The 15910-nt window shown below is 61.3% G+C and overlaps 2 protein-coding genes across 4 annotated transcripts; one reads left to right on the forward strand and one right to left on the reverse strand.

The window, feature by feature from the left end:
• Positions 1-7636: 7636 nt before the first annotated feature.
• LOC132216419 (HLA class I histocompatibility antigen, B alpha chain-like) lies at positions 7637-9733 on the reverse strand. The gene is made up of 2 exons (XM_059665586.1): positions 8968-9733; positions 7637-8874 (listed from the first exon to the last, which is right to left on the reverse strand). The coding sequence occupies exons 1-2, from the start codon at positions 9716-9718 to the stop codon at positions 7847-7849; spliced, it is 1779 nt and encodes a 592-aa protein (XP_059521569.1). The 5' UTR covers positions 9719-9733; the 3' UTR covers positions 7637-7846.
• On the forward strand, positions 9146-14893 carry ZBTB45 (zinc finger and BTB domain containing 45). Of its 3 annotated transcripts, none has more exons than XM_059665592.1 (3): positions 9146-9265; positions 11417-12695; positions 14149-14893. In XM_059665592.1, the coding sequence occupies exons 2-3, from the start codon at positions 11417-11419 to the stop codon at positions 14403-14405; spliced, it is 1536 nt and encodes a 511-aa protein (XP_059521575.1). In that variant the 5' UTR covers positions 9146-9265; the 3' UTR covers positions 14406-14893. The 3 variants fall into 3 exon arrangements, with proteins under 3 accessions (XP_059521575.1, XP_059521576.1, XP_059521574.1); XM_059665593.1 differs by lacking the exon at positions 9146-9265 and adding an exon at positions 9999-10165; XM_059665591.1 differs by lacking the exon at positions 9146-9265 and adding an exon at positions 10172-10781.
• The last annotated feature ends 1017 nt before the right edge of the window (positions 14894-15910 follow it).

The raw sequence follows: 15910 nt of genomic DNA on the forward strand, positions 1-15910 counted from the left end.
TGCGGGAGGCAGCTGATCGATGTTTCTCTTTCATTGATGTTTCTGACTCTCTATCCCTCTCCCTTCCTCTCTGTAAAAAATCAATAAAATATATTTTAAAAAAAACATATATATATATATATTTAGAAGAAAAAGCCAGCCTAGAGTCCTTTAAGACCTCTGACTCCCGGTCCCCGGGTGCTGGAGCCATTTGGGGGCTCATCTCATAATAATAAAAGTGTAATATGCTAATTAGAATGCTAATTAGACCGGATGTCCTTCCAGACAAAGTGGGGGAGGGCAGGGGGGTGCGAGGGAAGCCAGGGTCCCAGGTGCCAGAAGGAGGCCGGTGCTGGTACCTGGCAGCCGGCAGAAGGATTGCCTCCTCTTTTTTAAAAAATGTATTTTATTGATTTTTTTACAGAGAGGAAGGGAGAAGGATAGAAAGTTAGAAACATCGATGTGAGAGAAACATCGACCAGCTGCCTCCTGCACAACCCCTACTGGGGATGTGCCTGCAACCAAGGTACATGCCCTTGACTGGAATCGAACCTGGGACCCTTCAGTCCGCAGGCCGATGTTCTATCCACTGAGCCACACCGGTTAGGGCAGGAAGGCCTAGTCTTGCACCAATTTCGTGCATTGGGCCTCTAGTAGATTTATAATCCCTCACCACCCTCGGCCTCCTCGTTCCTCCTTCAGCGACCCTAACACAAATTGATGTCTCTCTCTCTCTCTCCTTTCCTCTCTCTAAAATCAATCAATAAAATAAAAATTAAAAACACTTTTGGGCTCAAATTTTGCTTTTAGTAAACTAAATACAGGAAACACACAAAAAAGACAAGGAAAATAAATTGCTGGCTTGCAGATGAGAGTGTCCCAGCGTGTTCTCCATGTTTCCAGGCCGTTTTAACTTTTCAAAATCAACCCCAACAGCCCAGGTGTGTGGGGACCTGGATGGTGGAGGTACTTGCTATAACAGAGATGATTTCAATGCAGGTCTCCTGCCCACCCAGTTTGCTCAGGCAGGTCGAGGAGGCCAAGAGGACGTTCTTGATCTTCGTGTTTTACATATGAAAGCAAATTAAACCTTTGTGTGTTGCAAATATTCCTCACCCCTGCCCCACCCGACTCCCTCATGGGCGATCCACTGATACTGGACGCTTCCTTTTCCCTAAGTCTTTTCTCCATCTGATCAGGGAGGCTAAACACCTCCCTGCTGGCACCTCCCTGCTCAGGGGCCACCCTCAGTCTCAACCATGTCCTGGTATCAGGATGTATTGTTTTTTAAATATATTTTTATTGCTTTCAGGGAGGGAGAGGGGGAGAGAGATAGAAACATCACTGATGAGAGAGAATCATGGATCGGCTGCCTCCTGCACGCCCCCTACAGGGGATCAAGCCTGCAACCCGGGCTTATGCCCTGACCAGGACTCCCCAACGTGACCTCCTATGGCCACACTGGCTGGGCCCAACATGCCTTTTTCCTGGGGACATGCCCATTTCCCAAGGGAGGCTGCTGGCCTCCTGAGGTGTGTGTCTGGGTCGTGGAACCCACATCCCACACCTGGCACAGCCAGAGGGCTTGGTGACGCAGTGGCTGAGGGCTGGGCTGCAGCCAAAGGCAGTGGGTGCCTAGAGGGCACCCTGGCTGGGAAGCCTGCCGGCCTCAGGGCAGCGGATGATGCAGGGAGCTGGGAGCCCAGGCTGAGGCCTGAGGGGAGGGAGGGCCCTGCCTCAGCTGCTGAGTTCACCTCTAATGCTCTGTCCTGTGAGTCTGCGATCCTTGGGGCTTCCCCGGCTCTTCCCTGGCCGCCAGCCTTGTCCCCGGCCCCTTTTCACCCCGACGGCCTCGGAGATGCTGACAGGCCTGTAATTTTCAGTTCTTCAGGCCACACCAGCCCCTCCCTGGCTCACTAAACCTGTGCCCCAGGCAGCTCTCTCTAAGGAACACATTTAAGCTTCCTCATCGCCCTGTTACTGGAAAGGGGGCCTGGCCCCTGGTCCAGATCTGCCTAGGGCTAGTGTGTGGGTTCTTGACTTCGTGCAGGAGAAATTTCACAAGACGACAGATGACTGTGAGGGAACAATCAGACAAGAAAGAAGCAACAGGAGAGCTGAGCTGGGCTGCCCTAGCTCTCGGGGGAAGTCAGAGAGAAGGCGGCCTGGGGACCAGGTTCAGGGGTGAGCCTGGGACGAGCTGCTGGTACCCAGGGCTCCGCTGGTTGCTCATGGGGTCCTTCAGGGTTCGGGAGACGCAAGGCTGTGGGGGAGGAAACGGAGGAAGAGGAGGGGACAGGGAGTGGCCGGGCTGTAGGGAGGGCACAGCCTGGGCCCTTTGTCCTGAGTCTTGTATCTGGAATGCGGAAGCCCTCGGGGAGGTCTCGAGGAGGGTTTCAGTGGGTCAGGGTTTGAGGGGTGCTGCTTCAGGGCCGGGGCCTCCTAGGATTGGCCAGTGGCAGCGGAGGGAGCTGTCAGTCATCACAGCTGGTCCTGGTGTCGCCCACCTGGTTCGGCTGCTTTTCTGGGCCTGGAGCTCTGTTATTTCCAGGGAGGCCTTCCGGGTCGGCTGTGAATTGCTCTGCGTTTGTTCAGCTCTCGGTCTGTTTCCCGTTCATTCCACTGGTCCTGGCTCACCGGCCTGTGTCACCCCCACCCCTTCGCCCAGGTGCAGCTTCCTCACCTCTGTGGGTTTCTTCTTCCTTTTTTTTTCTTTTTTTAAAATATATTTTATTGATTTTTTACAGAGAGGAAGGGAGAGGGATAGAGAGTTAGAAACATCGATGAGAGAGAAACATAGATCAGCTGCCTCCTGCACACTCCCCACTGGGGATGTGCCCGCAACCAAGGTACACGCCCTTGACTGGAATCGAACCCAGGACCCTTCAGTCCGCAGGCCGACGCTCTATCCACTGAGCCACACCGGTTACGGCCTTTTCCTTTTCTTTTAAACCATCGATGCCAAAATACATACAAATAAAGCATCCATGCGTGGCCTGTGCGGCTCAGTGGTTGAGCATCGACCTATGAAACAGGAGATCACAGTTCAAGCCCCGGTTGCCGGCTTGATCCCCAGTGGGGGGCGTGCAGGAGGCAGCTGATTAATGTGTCTCTCTCATTGATGTTTCTATCTCTCCTCCCTTCCTCTCTGAAATCAATAAAAATATTAAAAAATTAAAATCCTTATTGATTCTAGAGAGAGAGAGAGAAACATTAATGGAGGAAGAACTGGCCTGTTGCTTCCTGTACCATCAAACCCACAACCTAGGTATGTGCCCTGACCGGGAGTCGAACCCTCAACCCTTTGGGGTTTAGGACGGCACTCTAACCAACTGAGCCACACTGGCCAGGGCTGCCTTACTGATTTTCTAAGAAAATTTTCTCTCTCTCTCTCTCTCTCTCTCTCTCTCTATATATATATATATATATATATATATATATATATTTATTTATTTCAGAGAGGAAGAGGGTGAGGGAAGCATCAATGATGAGAGAGAATCATTGATCTGCTGCCCCCTACATGCCCCACACTGGGAATCGAGCCCACAACCTGGGCACGTGCCCTTGACCGGAATCAAACCCGGGACCCTTCAGTCCGCAGACCGACACTTTATTCACGGTGCCAAACCAGCTAGTGCTGAACTTTCTCTTATAATTTGGAAAAAAATAAATAAATAACCATAACCCTGTGCCCTGGGCTGCACTATTCCCCCAAATGCCCCCATAACCACGGTGGCAAAGGCCTTTGGAGAGAAAAGCAAAACATGTTTCCCAAGGCCTGAGCGGAGTCGGGGTTTGGGGTTTTCCCTCCCGTTCTGCACCCTCCCTCCTCAGCGTCCTCACGCATTCCTTTCCACCTGCCCTGATGCTGTTCCAGCCTCTATGTCTGGACAGTTGGTTCCCCTCTGACCCCCAAGTCCCCCTGCACGTCGGACCTCGTAGGATGGGAGAACGAGACGGTGGAGGTGCCTGACACGCTGGTAGGCAGAAAGGAGGCATCTGGCCTGAGGGAGGCAATGGGAGGGTATTGGTTCGATGGAAACAGTGGCCTTGGTCAGATGCTTACCAAGTGCGGGCCGGGAGTCTCTGTATTTGATTTTAGGGAGAGAGGAAGGGACAGGGGAAGAGAGAGGAACATCAGCTGCGTCCTGCACGCCCCCTACTGGGGACTGAGCCGGGAACCCAGGCAGGTGCCCCGAAAACGCAGCCTGGACACCTCTGTGCCTGGGACAAGTCCAGTCAACAGAGCCACACTCGCTGCAGCCAGAACCCCAGGCTGTGGCCTTGCTCGGTCTCACAAAGGCTGTGCCCAAGGGTGGGCCGGCCCAGGCCCTCCCGGGAGCTCTGGGGAGAAATCCGCTTCCCAGCTCATCCGGGTGATCAGCAGGAGGAATCCAGGTCCCTGCGGTTGTAACACTGAGCCCCTGTTTTCTCTCTTTTTTTTCTTTTTAAATATATTTTTATTAGCTTTGGAGAGGAAGGGAGAGGGAGAGAGAGAGACATCAGTGATGAGAGAGAATCATGGATCGGCTGCCTCCTGAACGCCCCTCACCAGGGATTGAGCCCGAAACCCAGGCATGTGACCCCAACTGGAATCGAACCCGGGACCCTTCAGTCCACAGGCCGATGGATGTTGTTTGTTTGTTTGTGTGGGGTTTTTTGTTGTTGTTAATCCTCACTTGAGGATATTTTTCCATTGATCTTTTTAAAAAATCAATAAAATATATTTTAAAAATAAATAAATAAATAAGTAAAATAAAAAGTAATTTCCAGAAGAAATGGGCTTAGGAAACAAGTGATGGAGGCAAAGGAAAGGTCCTTGGAGCTTGAGAGTGAGGAAGCTCATGGTGAAGTGTTGGGGGAGGGGGAGTGAGGGAGAGAAGGTCCCTGTTTTCTTGCTGTTCTTTCTTTTTTTAAAAAAATATATTTTATTGATTTTTTACAGAGAGGAAGGGAGAGGGATAGACAATTAGAAACATCAATGAGAGAGAAACATTGATCAGCTGCCCTCTGCACACCCACCACTGGGGATGTGCCCACAACCAAGGTCCATGCCCTTGGCTGGAATCGAACCCGGGACCCTTCAGTCCAAAGGCCGAGGCTCTATCCACTGAGCCACACCGGTCAGGGCTTCTTGCTGTTCTTCAGCTCTTCTCAGATTCCCGACCCCACACTCACCCCTATGTTCCCTGTCACATGGCCCCTTCCACCTTCAAAGGCCCCAGAGTCCTTCTAACTCATGTGCCTCTCCTGTTCCTCCTCTGCCGTGGTCGGCAAACTGCGGCTCGAGAGCCACATGCGGCTCTTTGGCCCCTTGAGTGTGGCTCTTCCTAAGCCTGAGGAGCACCCTAATTAAGTTAATAACAATGTACCTACCTATATAGTTTAAGTTTAGAAAATTTGGCTCTCAAAGGAAATTTCAATCGTCGTACTGTTGATATTTGACTCTGTTGACTAATGAGTTTGCCGACCACCGCTCTAAGGGCCTTGCTGATTGCCCTGGGTCGACCCTCACATCCCGGGATCATCTCCGTAAGGTGAGGTCAGCTGACTCATAACCTCAGTGACAGCTGCCGTTTTGTGGGGGTTCCGGAGGGAATCCCGGAGGGGGCATCTTTAGAATTGTGCCCCCTCCAGGACATGACTCCCGATGCTTTAGAATCCAATGGAGTCGTGTCCGGAGCAGGCTGACGCAGCCGTGGGCACCTCCATTCCTGTTTAGGTGGTAGAGGCAGCGGCTGTCTGTCCAGGTGAAGGGCAGCGTTGACCTCTGCCCTCACAGGCCCCCTGACAGAGGATGGGGGGGAAACTCGAGATCAGGGAGGGCCCCCGAGGGAGGTGGTGGCAGGTGAGCAGTGTGCGAGGGGACTGCGCAGGCCAGCCTGGGGGTGGGCCCAGCAGGAGAGGGGTGGCTGAGGTTGAACAGAGCAGACACAGGGGACGAGGCAGGCCATGGTGAGGGGCCACTTTCTGAGCGGGGACAATGAAGCCATTAGAAATGAAACGAGTTTTATTATTTATTTATTTACAAATATATATATATATATATATTTTTTTTAATATATTTTATTGATTCCCTACAGAGAGGAAGGGAGAGAGATAGAGAGTTAGAAACATCGATCAGCTGCCTCCTGCACATCTCCCACTGGGGATGTGCCCGCAACCAAGGTACATGCCCTTGACTGGAATCGAACCTGGGACCTTCCAGTCCCCAGGCCGACGCTCTATCCACTGAGCCAAACCAGCCTCGGCGAAAAACAGTATATATTTTTAAAATATATATATTTTTTACTGATTTCAGAGAGGAAGGGAGAGGGAGAGAGAGATAGACACATCAATGATGAGAATCATTGATCGGCTGCCTTCTGCACACCCCCCACTGGGAATTGAGCCCACAACCCAGGCATGTGCCCTCAGCCAGAATTGAACCTGGGACCCTTCGGTCCAAAGGCCGACGGTCTATCCACTGAGCCACACCAGCTAGGGCTGGACTTGAGTTTTAATGACCTTCCTCAGGTCAGGAAAGGCTGCAGGGGTTGGAGGGGTAAGCCCCTGCATGGCATATTCCCCTTCCCCTCCACGACATGAGGCATGCTGAGGTTCTGGGGGATCTTCTGACCCCCCCCCTCCCTCCAGCCCCCAAGGGTAGAGCATGAGGTCAGGCTGGCCCCAGTGCCACACACCATGGGGTGGGCCTGGTTCATGCAGGAAAAAAACAGGAGAGACCTAGGCTGCTCCCTGTGCCAGACAGCTCTTCCCACAGCCTCTGCCCTTGTGGCTTCGGGCCTTTGGGGTCTGGTACCCCACGCCCTCCTGCAGAGGTAAGACCCATCCCACCCCTACCCCAGTCCCTTTTCTGAGCTCTGGGGCAGGTCGTTCAGGTCCATATGATTCCATTTATTTGTCATGACCCGCCCTGGGGCAGTTAGGCCTGGGGCAGGAGGAGGAGGGGGGCGTAAGGGGCATCCAATCAGGCTACCTCCACCTTCTACCTGGACCCAGGACCCAGGCTCAGGCACGAGGCAGAAAGTGGGCATCAAGGTCGGATGGGTCTGCTCCCCCCCACTACTAGCGAGCCCTCTTCCTGCTCGCACCCCCACTCTTGCTTGCACCTCCCGGGGTCCCAGAGTGCCTTCCAACCCTTCATTGCGGTGCAGCACCTCCAGCCCCACCCCGTCCAACACAGGGGCATGGCTGACTGATTGACAGCGCAGGCCCCGCCTCCTCCCCGTCTCTAGGGCGACTCAGGAAGCTACTGCGGCCCAGAGAATCCTCGCCGCCCCGCCATCCCTGTGTCTGCGTCTTTTTTTTCTTTCTTGATGCTTCAATTTATTTCCTCTCAGAATTTAGGATCTTCCCCTTTATTTTTTATTTAAAAATATATTTTATTGATTTTTTAAAAATATATATTATTGATTTTTCACAGAGAGAAAGGGGGAGGGATAGAGAGTTAGAAACATCCATGAGAGAGAAACATGGATCAGCTGCCTCCTGCACACCCCCCACTGGGGATGTGCCCGCAACCCAGGTACATGCCCTTGACCGGAATAGAACCTGGGACCCTTCTGTCCGACGCTCTATCCACTGAGCCAAACCGGTTAGGGCAGGATCTTCCCCTTTAGTTAACCCCCCCAAACCTTCTTGGCAAGAGATGAACAGAGTCACATCCAGAATCTCAATTCAAGGCGGGAGCAGGAAGTTGCAGCTCAGAGCACCAGGGAGTAAAGGCAGGGAGGACCCAGCCCGCCTCTGCTGGCAGGAGAGTGTGGGGAGCAGGGCGGGGCCAGCCCCCCATCAGAGGTTCTTGAGTCAGGAAGTGGGAGCGTGAACACATCTCCCATCACCCGGTCCCCACAAGGCAGCTGCCTCACGCTCCAGTAGCTGAGAGAGGCACGTCAGAGCCCTGGGCGCCGCCACTGGTGGCAGCCTGAGCGTAGCTCCCTCCATTCGCACCTGAGCGCCTCCTCCTCCACAGCACAGCTCCGGCCACAGCCCCCAGCAGAACCAGGCCCCCAGCGATGCCCGTGATGATGATGATGGAGGTCTGAGAAGGCGGCTCCCATCTCAGGGTCAGGGGCGCGGGCAGCCCCTGGTGCTGCACCTGGCACGTGTATCTCTGCTCCTCTCCAGGCGGCACCCCCACGGCCGCCCACTTCTGGAAGGTCCCGTCCCCCGCAGGCCTGGTCTCCACCAGCTCCATGTCCTGGGTCTGGTCCTCCCCGTCACGCTGCCAGGCCAGGCTGATGTCCGCAGGGTAGAAGCCCAGCGCCCAGCACCTCAGGGTGACCTCACGGGCGGAGACAGGGTGGCGGGTCACGTGAGCCTTGGGGGGGTCTGCGCGCTGCAGGGTCTCCTTCCCTTTGTCCAGGTAAATGAGCAGCGACTCCACACACAGACCCTCCAGGTAGCTCCTGTGAAGCTCTGCTGCACCGGCCGCCTCCCACTTGCGCCGGGTGATCTGAGCCGCCGTGTCGGCCGCGGTCCAGGAGGTCAGGTCCTCGTTCAGGGCGATGTAGTCGGCGCCATCGTAGGCGAATTGCTCGTACCCGCGGAGGAGGCGCCCGTCGGGGCCCACGTCGCAGCCAGACATTCTCTGGAGGGTGTGAGGCCCGTCCTCGCTCTGGTTGTAGTAGCCGCGCAGGTTCTGCAGTCCCACTCGGTGAATCTGTGCGGTTTCCTTGTAGATCTGCGTGTTCCGGTCCCAATACCCCGGGTACACCCGCTCCACCCACGGCTGCTGCATCCACGGCGCCCGCGGCTCCATCCTCGGACTCGCCGCGTCGCTGTCGAACCGCACGAACTCCATGTCGTCCACGTAGCCGACGGAGAGGAAGCGGGGCTCCCCGCGGCCGGGCCGGGACACGGCGGTGTAGAAATACCTCAGGGAGTGGGGGCCTAGGGGGCGGACGGAGGGCAGGGCCGGGGCTGGACACGCGCCTTCCCGGCCCTGCGCCCCCGCCGGGTCCCCTCGCTCCTCCCCGCACTCACCGGCCCAGCTGGGGGTCAGGACCAGCACCCCCGAGAGCAGCAGGAGGAGGGCGGGGGCCCTCAGGACCCGCATCCTCGGTGTCGGGGGCACGATCTGGTGTGTCTGCGTCTTGGCTTCCCCCGGAACTGCGGCCTGGCGGCGTCGTCTCGTCTCCATGGAAACACCGGAAACGTGCTCCCCGTTAGCGCTCCCCAGCGCCGCCGCGGCTGCGGACTTGGGTTCCGCCGGCGTCGCGGCCGGGAAGCGCGGCCTTGCGGGTGGTGGCGGCCGGGCCCGGCGCCCGCGGAGGAGCTGGTGGTGAGGTTGGGCGGCGGGAGGCCGGGGCGCGCCCGGGAGCGGCCCCCACGCTGGGCCGGGAGCGCAGGCTGCGGACGGGAGGGGGCGCTGTCGGGCTCGGGCGGGGCGGACCGGGACGCCTGGGGCGGGGGCAGCCGGCGCGGACCTCAGGGGGGCGCTGGGCGTGGGGCAGGGCGCGTGCCGGGGCGCGGGGCGAGGGCGCTCGGGGCTGTGCGTGGCGTGGGCAGAGGGGTGGCGGCGGGACAGGGCGCGGCCGGGCCTGGGGGCCGCGTCCTCGGGCGGCCTTTGTTCCGCGGCGCCTGGGAGGCCCTGCTGCCGCTGCACCGAGGAGTCGGAGCCTGGCGGGGAGCAGGGCGGGGGGCGGGGAGCAGGGTGGGGGGCGGGGGCGAAAAGGAACGGCTGCTCCCCTGCGGGTGGATGCACAGGTTCCTGCCCCAAACCCCGCGCGCACATTGCGAGTCGTTAGACGCCGGGCGAACGGGCCCGGGGAGGATGCTGGGGCGGAGGCCACAGCACGTGCAGACTTGGCTCATTTGCGAAATTGCCAGGAATTAATTCTTCGTACGGCGGCCTCTGAGCCGAGGAGGGGCCGGACGTGTTAGGAGGGAGCAGGCGCCCCCTGGGGGCCGCGTGGGGAACAGACCGCGAGGTGTGGGGTGGGGGTGAGAAGGGGCGGTCCCTGCATCCAGCCAGCAGTCCCCGCCGGTGGGGGACGGGGGGCGGTGGAGGTGTGTGCAGTGGTCTCAGGGGCTCGATGGGGGGCGTGCAAGGAAGGGGGGTGGGTTCTGGCCCCAGCAAAGAGGGTTCGGGCTGGAGGAGCTGCAGGGGTGAGTCAGATCTCCGTGGGCCAGGCCGGGCTCACCTCCTCCCGGACCTGGAGGTGTGTGGCCTGGGAGTGGGGTGAGTGAGGTAGATGGAGGGGAAACTGAAGCCGAGAGAGCCTGGTGCCCACTTGACGGGGGAAACAGAGCTGCTCAGATTCCCAGAATCCCTTGGGGGGGGGGAACCTCTCTTTCTAGTGCCTGCGGTGGGCAGTGCGGGGATAGTGAGGACACATTGCTCAGCGATGCTCCACCTGCACCCACGGTCACACACCCCTGCACAGGCCACACAAGCCCCTCTCTGCACTCAGGCCCCCTCCCTGTTCCCACCCATGGGGGGGGGGGGTGCCAGGAACCATGTGTTTCCCTCCCGTGGGGCAGCTGCTTGGCCAATGCCCCTCCTACTCCGAACCCTGTGTGACTGTGCACACCCCTGGTCACTCAGTCCAGGGCACACCTGCCACCCCACCCCGCGAAGGCCTCCATGTTAAACCCCCGGTTCTGAGGCAGCAGAAGGGGTCCCGGCCGCGGATGCTCTGAGGTTGGGGTGTGGGGCAGGGGCGGATCAGAAAGCAGCTACAGTGGAGGGGGTACAGCCATCTGGGGTGGTCAGTGAGCCAGTTCTGGATGCAGGTCTCTGCCCTCCTCTCCGCAGAACTGCTCCCTGGAGGGGATGCGGGGAGATTGATTGATAGGTATTGAAGTTGGGGGAAGGGTGGGTGGGTGGGTGGGCTGAGACAGGGGACCCGGCCCTGGAGCCTCGCCTGCCTGGGTAGTAAGCAGCACTGGGGGAGGGGGAGGCGGGGTGTAAACCTTTAAAAAATATTTATTTTTCATATATATATTTTTTATTTCAGAGAAGTAGGGAGAGATGGGAATATCCATGAGAGAGTCATTTGATCGGCTGCCTCCTGCACGCCCCCTACTGGGTGGGGATGGAGCCCACAACCCTGGCATGTTCCCTTGACCGGGATCGAACCCGGGACCCTTCAGTCTGCAGACCTAAGCTCCATCCACTGAGTCAGGGCCCTGGGTGTAGATCTTAGATATTCCCACCCCTCTCCCATGGGTCTGCAGGGAGCTGTGGAGATGGCAAGACAGGCAGGAGTCCTGGAGAGAGAGAGAGAGAGAGAGAGAGAGAGAGAGAGAGAGAGAGAGAGAGAGAGACAGACTGCGCTGGGTGGAGCCCTGCAAGGGTCCATTTGGGGGTTGGGCGGGGGGGGGGGCGCTGCGGTTCGCCCTGTCCCGCGACCAGGGCTGGCGGAACGGGGACACCAGGGCAGAGGGAGTCCCTGTCTGACCTCCCGCTCCCCCTCCTCATCCGGTGCAGATGGCGGCGGCCGAGGCGGTGCATCACATCCACCTGCAGAACTTCTCCCGCTCGCTGCTCGAGACCCTCAACGGCCAGCGGCTGGGCGGGCACTTCTGCGACGTGACCGTGCGCATCCGCGAGGCCTCGCTGCGCGCGCACCGCTGCGTGCTGGCCGCCGGCTCGCCCTTCTTCCAGGACAAGCTGCTGCTCGGCCACTCGGAGATCCGCGTGCCGCCCGTGGTGCCCGCGCAGACGGTGCGCCAGCTCGTCGAGTTCCTCTACAGCGGCTCGCTGGTCGTGGCGCAGGGCGAGGCGCTGCAGGTGCTCACGGCCGCGTCCGTGCTGCGCATCCAGACGGTCATCGACGAGTGCACGCAGATCATCGCCCGGGCTCGCGCGCCGGCCCCCGCCGCGGGCGCCCCCGCGCCCCTGCCCCTGCCCCTGCCCACGCCTGTGCCCCCGCCGCTCGCGCCCGCGCAGCTGCGCCACCGCCTGCGCCACCTGCTGGCCGCGCGCCCCCTGGGCCTCCCCGGGGCGGCGCACACCCGCAAGCAGCGCCAACCCGCGCGCCTGCAGCTGCCCGCGCCCCCAGCGCCCGCCAAAGCCGAGGGGTCGGTCGCTGACCCCGCCCTGCCTGCCGCCCCAGAGGAGGGCGGGGACGAGGAGGAGGAGGAGGACACCGAGGACGAGACGGACGGCGAGGACGGCGAAGGCGGGGGCCCGGGCGAGGGCCAGGCGCCCCCTCCCTTCCCCGACTGCGCCGCCGGCTTCCTCGCCGCGGACAGCGCGCGCGAGGAGCCGCCTGCGCCCGCCGGCCTCTCCGACTACGGCGCCGGGAGGGACTTCCTCCGGGCGCCCCCGGGGGGCGAGGACGTGTTCCCGGATAGCTACGTGTCCGCGTGGCCAGAGGAAGACGCCCCCGCGGCGGAAGGCTGTCCCCCCGAGGCCCCCGCCCCGCCGGACTGCGTCCTGTCCGGGCCCCGCCAGCCCGCCGTGAAGACCCCGGCGCCCCCCGTGGTCCTTTTCCCCTTTCACCTGGGCGCTCCCGGGCCCCCCGCGCAGCCCCCGCCAGCACCCTCCGAGCCGGCCCCTGCGCCCCCGACCGCCTTCTATCCGGCGCTCCAGCCCGAGGCGGCCCCCAGCGTGACTCTGGGGGAGGCCCTGGCCCCGCCCGCCGCCCCCGCCCCCGCCGCCGCGCGCCCCGCGGGCTCTGAGCCGCCCGCCTACGAGTGCAGCCACTGCCGCAAGACCTTCAGCTCGCGGAAGAACTACACCAAGCACATGTTCATCCACTCGGGTGAGCGGGGTGGTCTCGGGGCGGGTGGGATTGGGCACCGGGTGGGGGTGGCAACTCAGGCGCGGCCTGGAAATGGAACGCCGCGCGCTCCGTGTGGGCAGCAGGCGCTCCTGCGGGTTTCCTAGCCCCGCTTCATCGGGCGGGGTGTGTCCTGAGCCGGGTTGTGGAGCAGGAGCCTGCCCGGAGCCTTGGGAACCTGGCGGTGGAGCCCGGATGGAGCTGGGGATGGGGGGGGGGGGGGGTCGGGGGCATGGCCAGGTGGGGAGAGGGTTGGGGGGTCATGGCTGGGGGGTGGGGGAGAGCAGTGCTGGCACCTTCCGGGACCCTGGGCCCAGTGCCTGGGGCTGGATGCAGAGCAGTGGGCTCTGGGTTCGCTGGCCGTGGGGCAGCGTGGGGAGCAGGCAGAGAGGGTGTCTGACCGGGGCTGGCGGAAAAACTGGGCTCCCCACGGCTGCAGGGAGGCACTGGGGGACCTCAGCTGGTTAGGGAGGTGGCTCTGAAGCGAGGCAGCCTGGGGTTGTGGAGGGAGGCCCAGGTGATGGCTGGCGAGTCCCGGGCGGTCGCAGGTGCGGGAGCCCCTGGGAGGACAGGTGTGTGCAGTGCCTCGGGCGGAGCTGGGCGTTACAAGCCGGGATGGGTCCGGACGGCAGGTGGGAGTGGCGAGGGGAGATCTGGGCCAGGGGGTGGGTGGGTTTCGCTGTGAAAGGTAGGAAGGCACCCGTGTTCTGGGAGCGGAGTGAGAACTGAGATGCGGTTTACATTTAAAATCGCCCCCTGGCTGCCTCAGGGAGGAGGGAGAGGGCAGGGCCAGGTAGTACCAGCAAAGATTTGCCAGCTTCGCGGGGCCTGAGCTGGGTGCCAGGCTGGTTGGTTTGGGAGAGCTCCTCCCAGGCACTGGCGCTGAGAAAGGCTTTTTGTTTGTGCCGAGGACTCCAAGGGCCATCGGCTCGCCTCCTGGTCTCAGCCTCGTGAGGGGGTCACCCTGCTCTGTCCCCCCAGGGACATCACGGTGGCCGGCGGGCAGGGGTGTGGGCAGCAGGGGTTTCAGCAGAAGGGGGGGGGGGGTCTGCCCAGGCCCCTTCCAGTGTCAGGGCCTCCCCAGAAGGGTGGCCAGATGTGGGCCTGTGAGGCAGGGGGGAGGGGCGGCCCGTTGATGGGGGCACGGGACACCTAGGTGGCCAGCCCCGATGGGCAGCGATGCCCCACACCGGCGGGTTCCCTCTGGGCAGGGCACCTTTTGGGGCTAAGGGACCCTGACAGTGGTACCCTGGTAAGTGGTACAGGCCTGGGAGAGGGGGTCCCAACCCGGCAGAGGGAAGGGGATAGGCCGGGGCGTGTGGGGGGGACCCTGTGGGACGTACGGGCAGGGGGTTCCGGATGCATGGTTGTCCCCGAGGGGCGGGGGGGGGTCTCTTTCCGGCTGACACCCGCGCGCCCCGCTTGTTGCCCGCAGGGGAGAAGCCGCACCAGTGCGCCGTGTGCTGGCGCTCCTTCTCGCTGCGCGACTACCTGCTCAAGCACATGGTCACGCACACGGGCGTGCGCGCCTTCCAGTGCGCCGTCTGCGCCAAGCGCTTCACGCAGAAGAGCTCCCTCAACGTGCACATGCGCACCCACCGGCCGGAGCGCGCGCCCTGCCCCGCCTGCGGCAAGGTCTTCTCGCACCGCGCGCTGCTGGAGCGCCACCTGGCGGCGCACCCCGCGCCCTGACCCCGGCCGCGCCCGTGCGGGGTTTTGACCACGTCCACTGCCGGGCTCCTAACCTTCCTGCCGGGCCGGTCAGACCAGCAGGTACCTTGACCACAGCCGGCCACAGTGTCCCCTGAGCACAGGCCCTACCCCTGCTCCACCCTCATCCCCACTGACCAGGGGCCCAGCGCGCCTGACTCCTCCCACACTCGGACCCTTCCAAGTGGTGGCTGGTGGGGGATCCGACTGCCTCAGAACTGGATCGTCAGGCTTGGGGTGGGGCCCAGGATTCGTGCTCCAACTCGCCCAAGTGGGGTGGGGTTCAGAGCTGCTTCCCTACTCCAGCTTCAGACGGGGAGATCCGGGGTGCACTCCCTCACCTGGCACCTAAGGGCGCTCGGATGGACCCATTGTGGACCAATACAGGACTGCTGCCGGGCCAAACCCAGGAGCTGTGAGCTCCCGGACTGGGGTTTCTCGCTCTCACTGGGGAAATACAGAACAGTCCACTTGGTCGTCCGGTGGCTGTTCTCTGGGCGGGAGGGGGCCTGGCCCGCGGTCCTGTGGGCAGGGGACAGGCCAGCCCCTATGAGGTGTGTCTTCAGAGAGGGAGGCCGCGTGCGGGACCCACCCCCGCCGCCGTTACCGCTGCCTGGGAGGAACATTTCGTCTGGAAGCCTCTTCCCCTCCCTGTTCTGTGGGCATCATGGGGAGCACCTTACTTCTGGGGGCCCAGGAGTTCTTTGGGGGCTGGCCTGCCATGAGGGGACCTGAGCCCTAGCACACCTGCCCTGGAGGCCAGGTCTGCAGTGCTGGGCGGGCAGGTGTCGGAGCTGCAGCCGGGACCCTGGGGTTGCCTGCTGGGTGGTGCGGCTTTGTCACCAAGCCCTGCGTCATCTTGGCGGGCACCCCAGAGGGAGGCTGCCCCTCTCTTGCCTCCAGTGCAGGGGGGCCCCTAGGGATTTGGGGCAGGTTGAGGGGGTGGTGCAGCCTGGAGGGGGTGATCTGCTGGCTCCCGGGCCAGTGGCAGCGCCTTCCCAAACTCCCCCGTGACTGCCTGCCAAGGGTGCGGCAGAATCCGCCCCCCGCATGAGCAGGGGGCAGGTACTTCAGGTATTCCTTCCTGTGTTTACTGAGCACCTACTGTATACCTGGCTAGCGCCCCGGTCCGGCCAAACCCCACCGCCCCACAGGTGAAGGGGGAGACGCAGGTGAGGTGTGAAGGGCGTCAGGCTGTGCAGGAAGCCCACGGGCCCTGCGGTCCTGCTCGTGGCCCTGGCCAGCGGGTGTCCATCGAGGCAGAAGGACCCTGCAGAGCTAATCAAATAGGTGGGGTGAGGGGGGGCCGGGACAGGTGGGGGCCGGGTGGACAGGGTGAAGGTGAAGAAGGAACAATGTCAGTTACAAAATAGGAAGATGTCCAGCACAGCGAAGGGATTAATCGATGCTCAGCACCTGGGCCGGGCCGGGGGCGGACTGGATAGAGGAGGGATCGCCTCGGAAGGCATGAGGGTGTCCAGCCGCCC

The sequence above is a fragment of the Myotis daubentonii genome, chromosome 15 (assembly GCF_963259705.1).
Source record: "Myotis daubentonii chromosome 15, mMyoDau2.1, whole genome shotgun sequence".
Lineage (NCBI taxonomy): Eukaryota > Metazoa > Chordata > Mammalia > Chiroptera > Vespertilionidae > Myotis > Myotis daubentonii.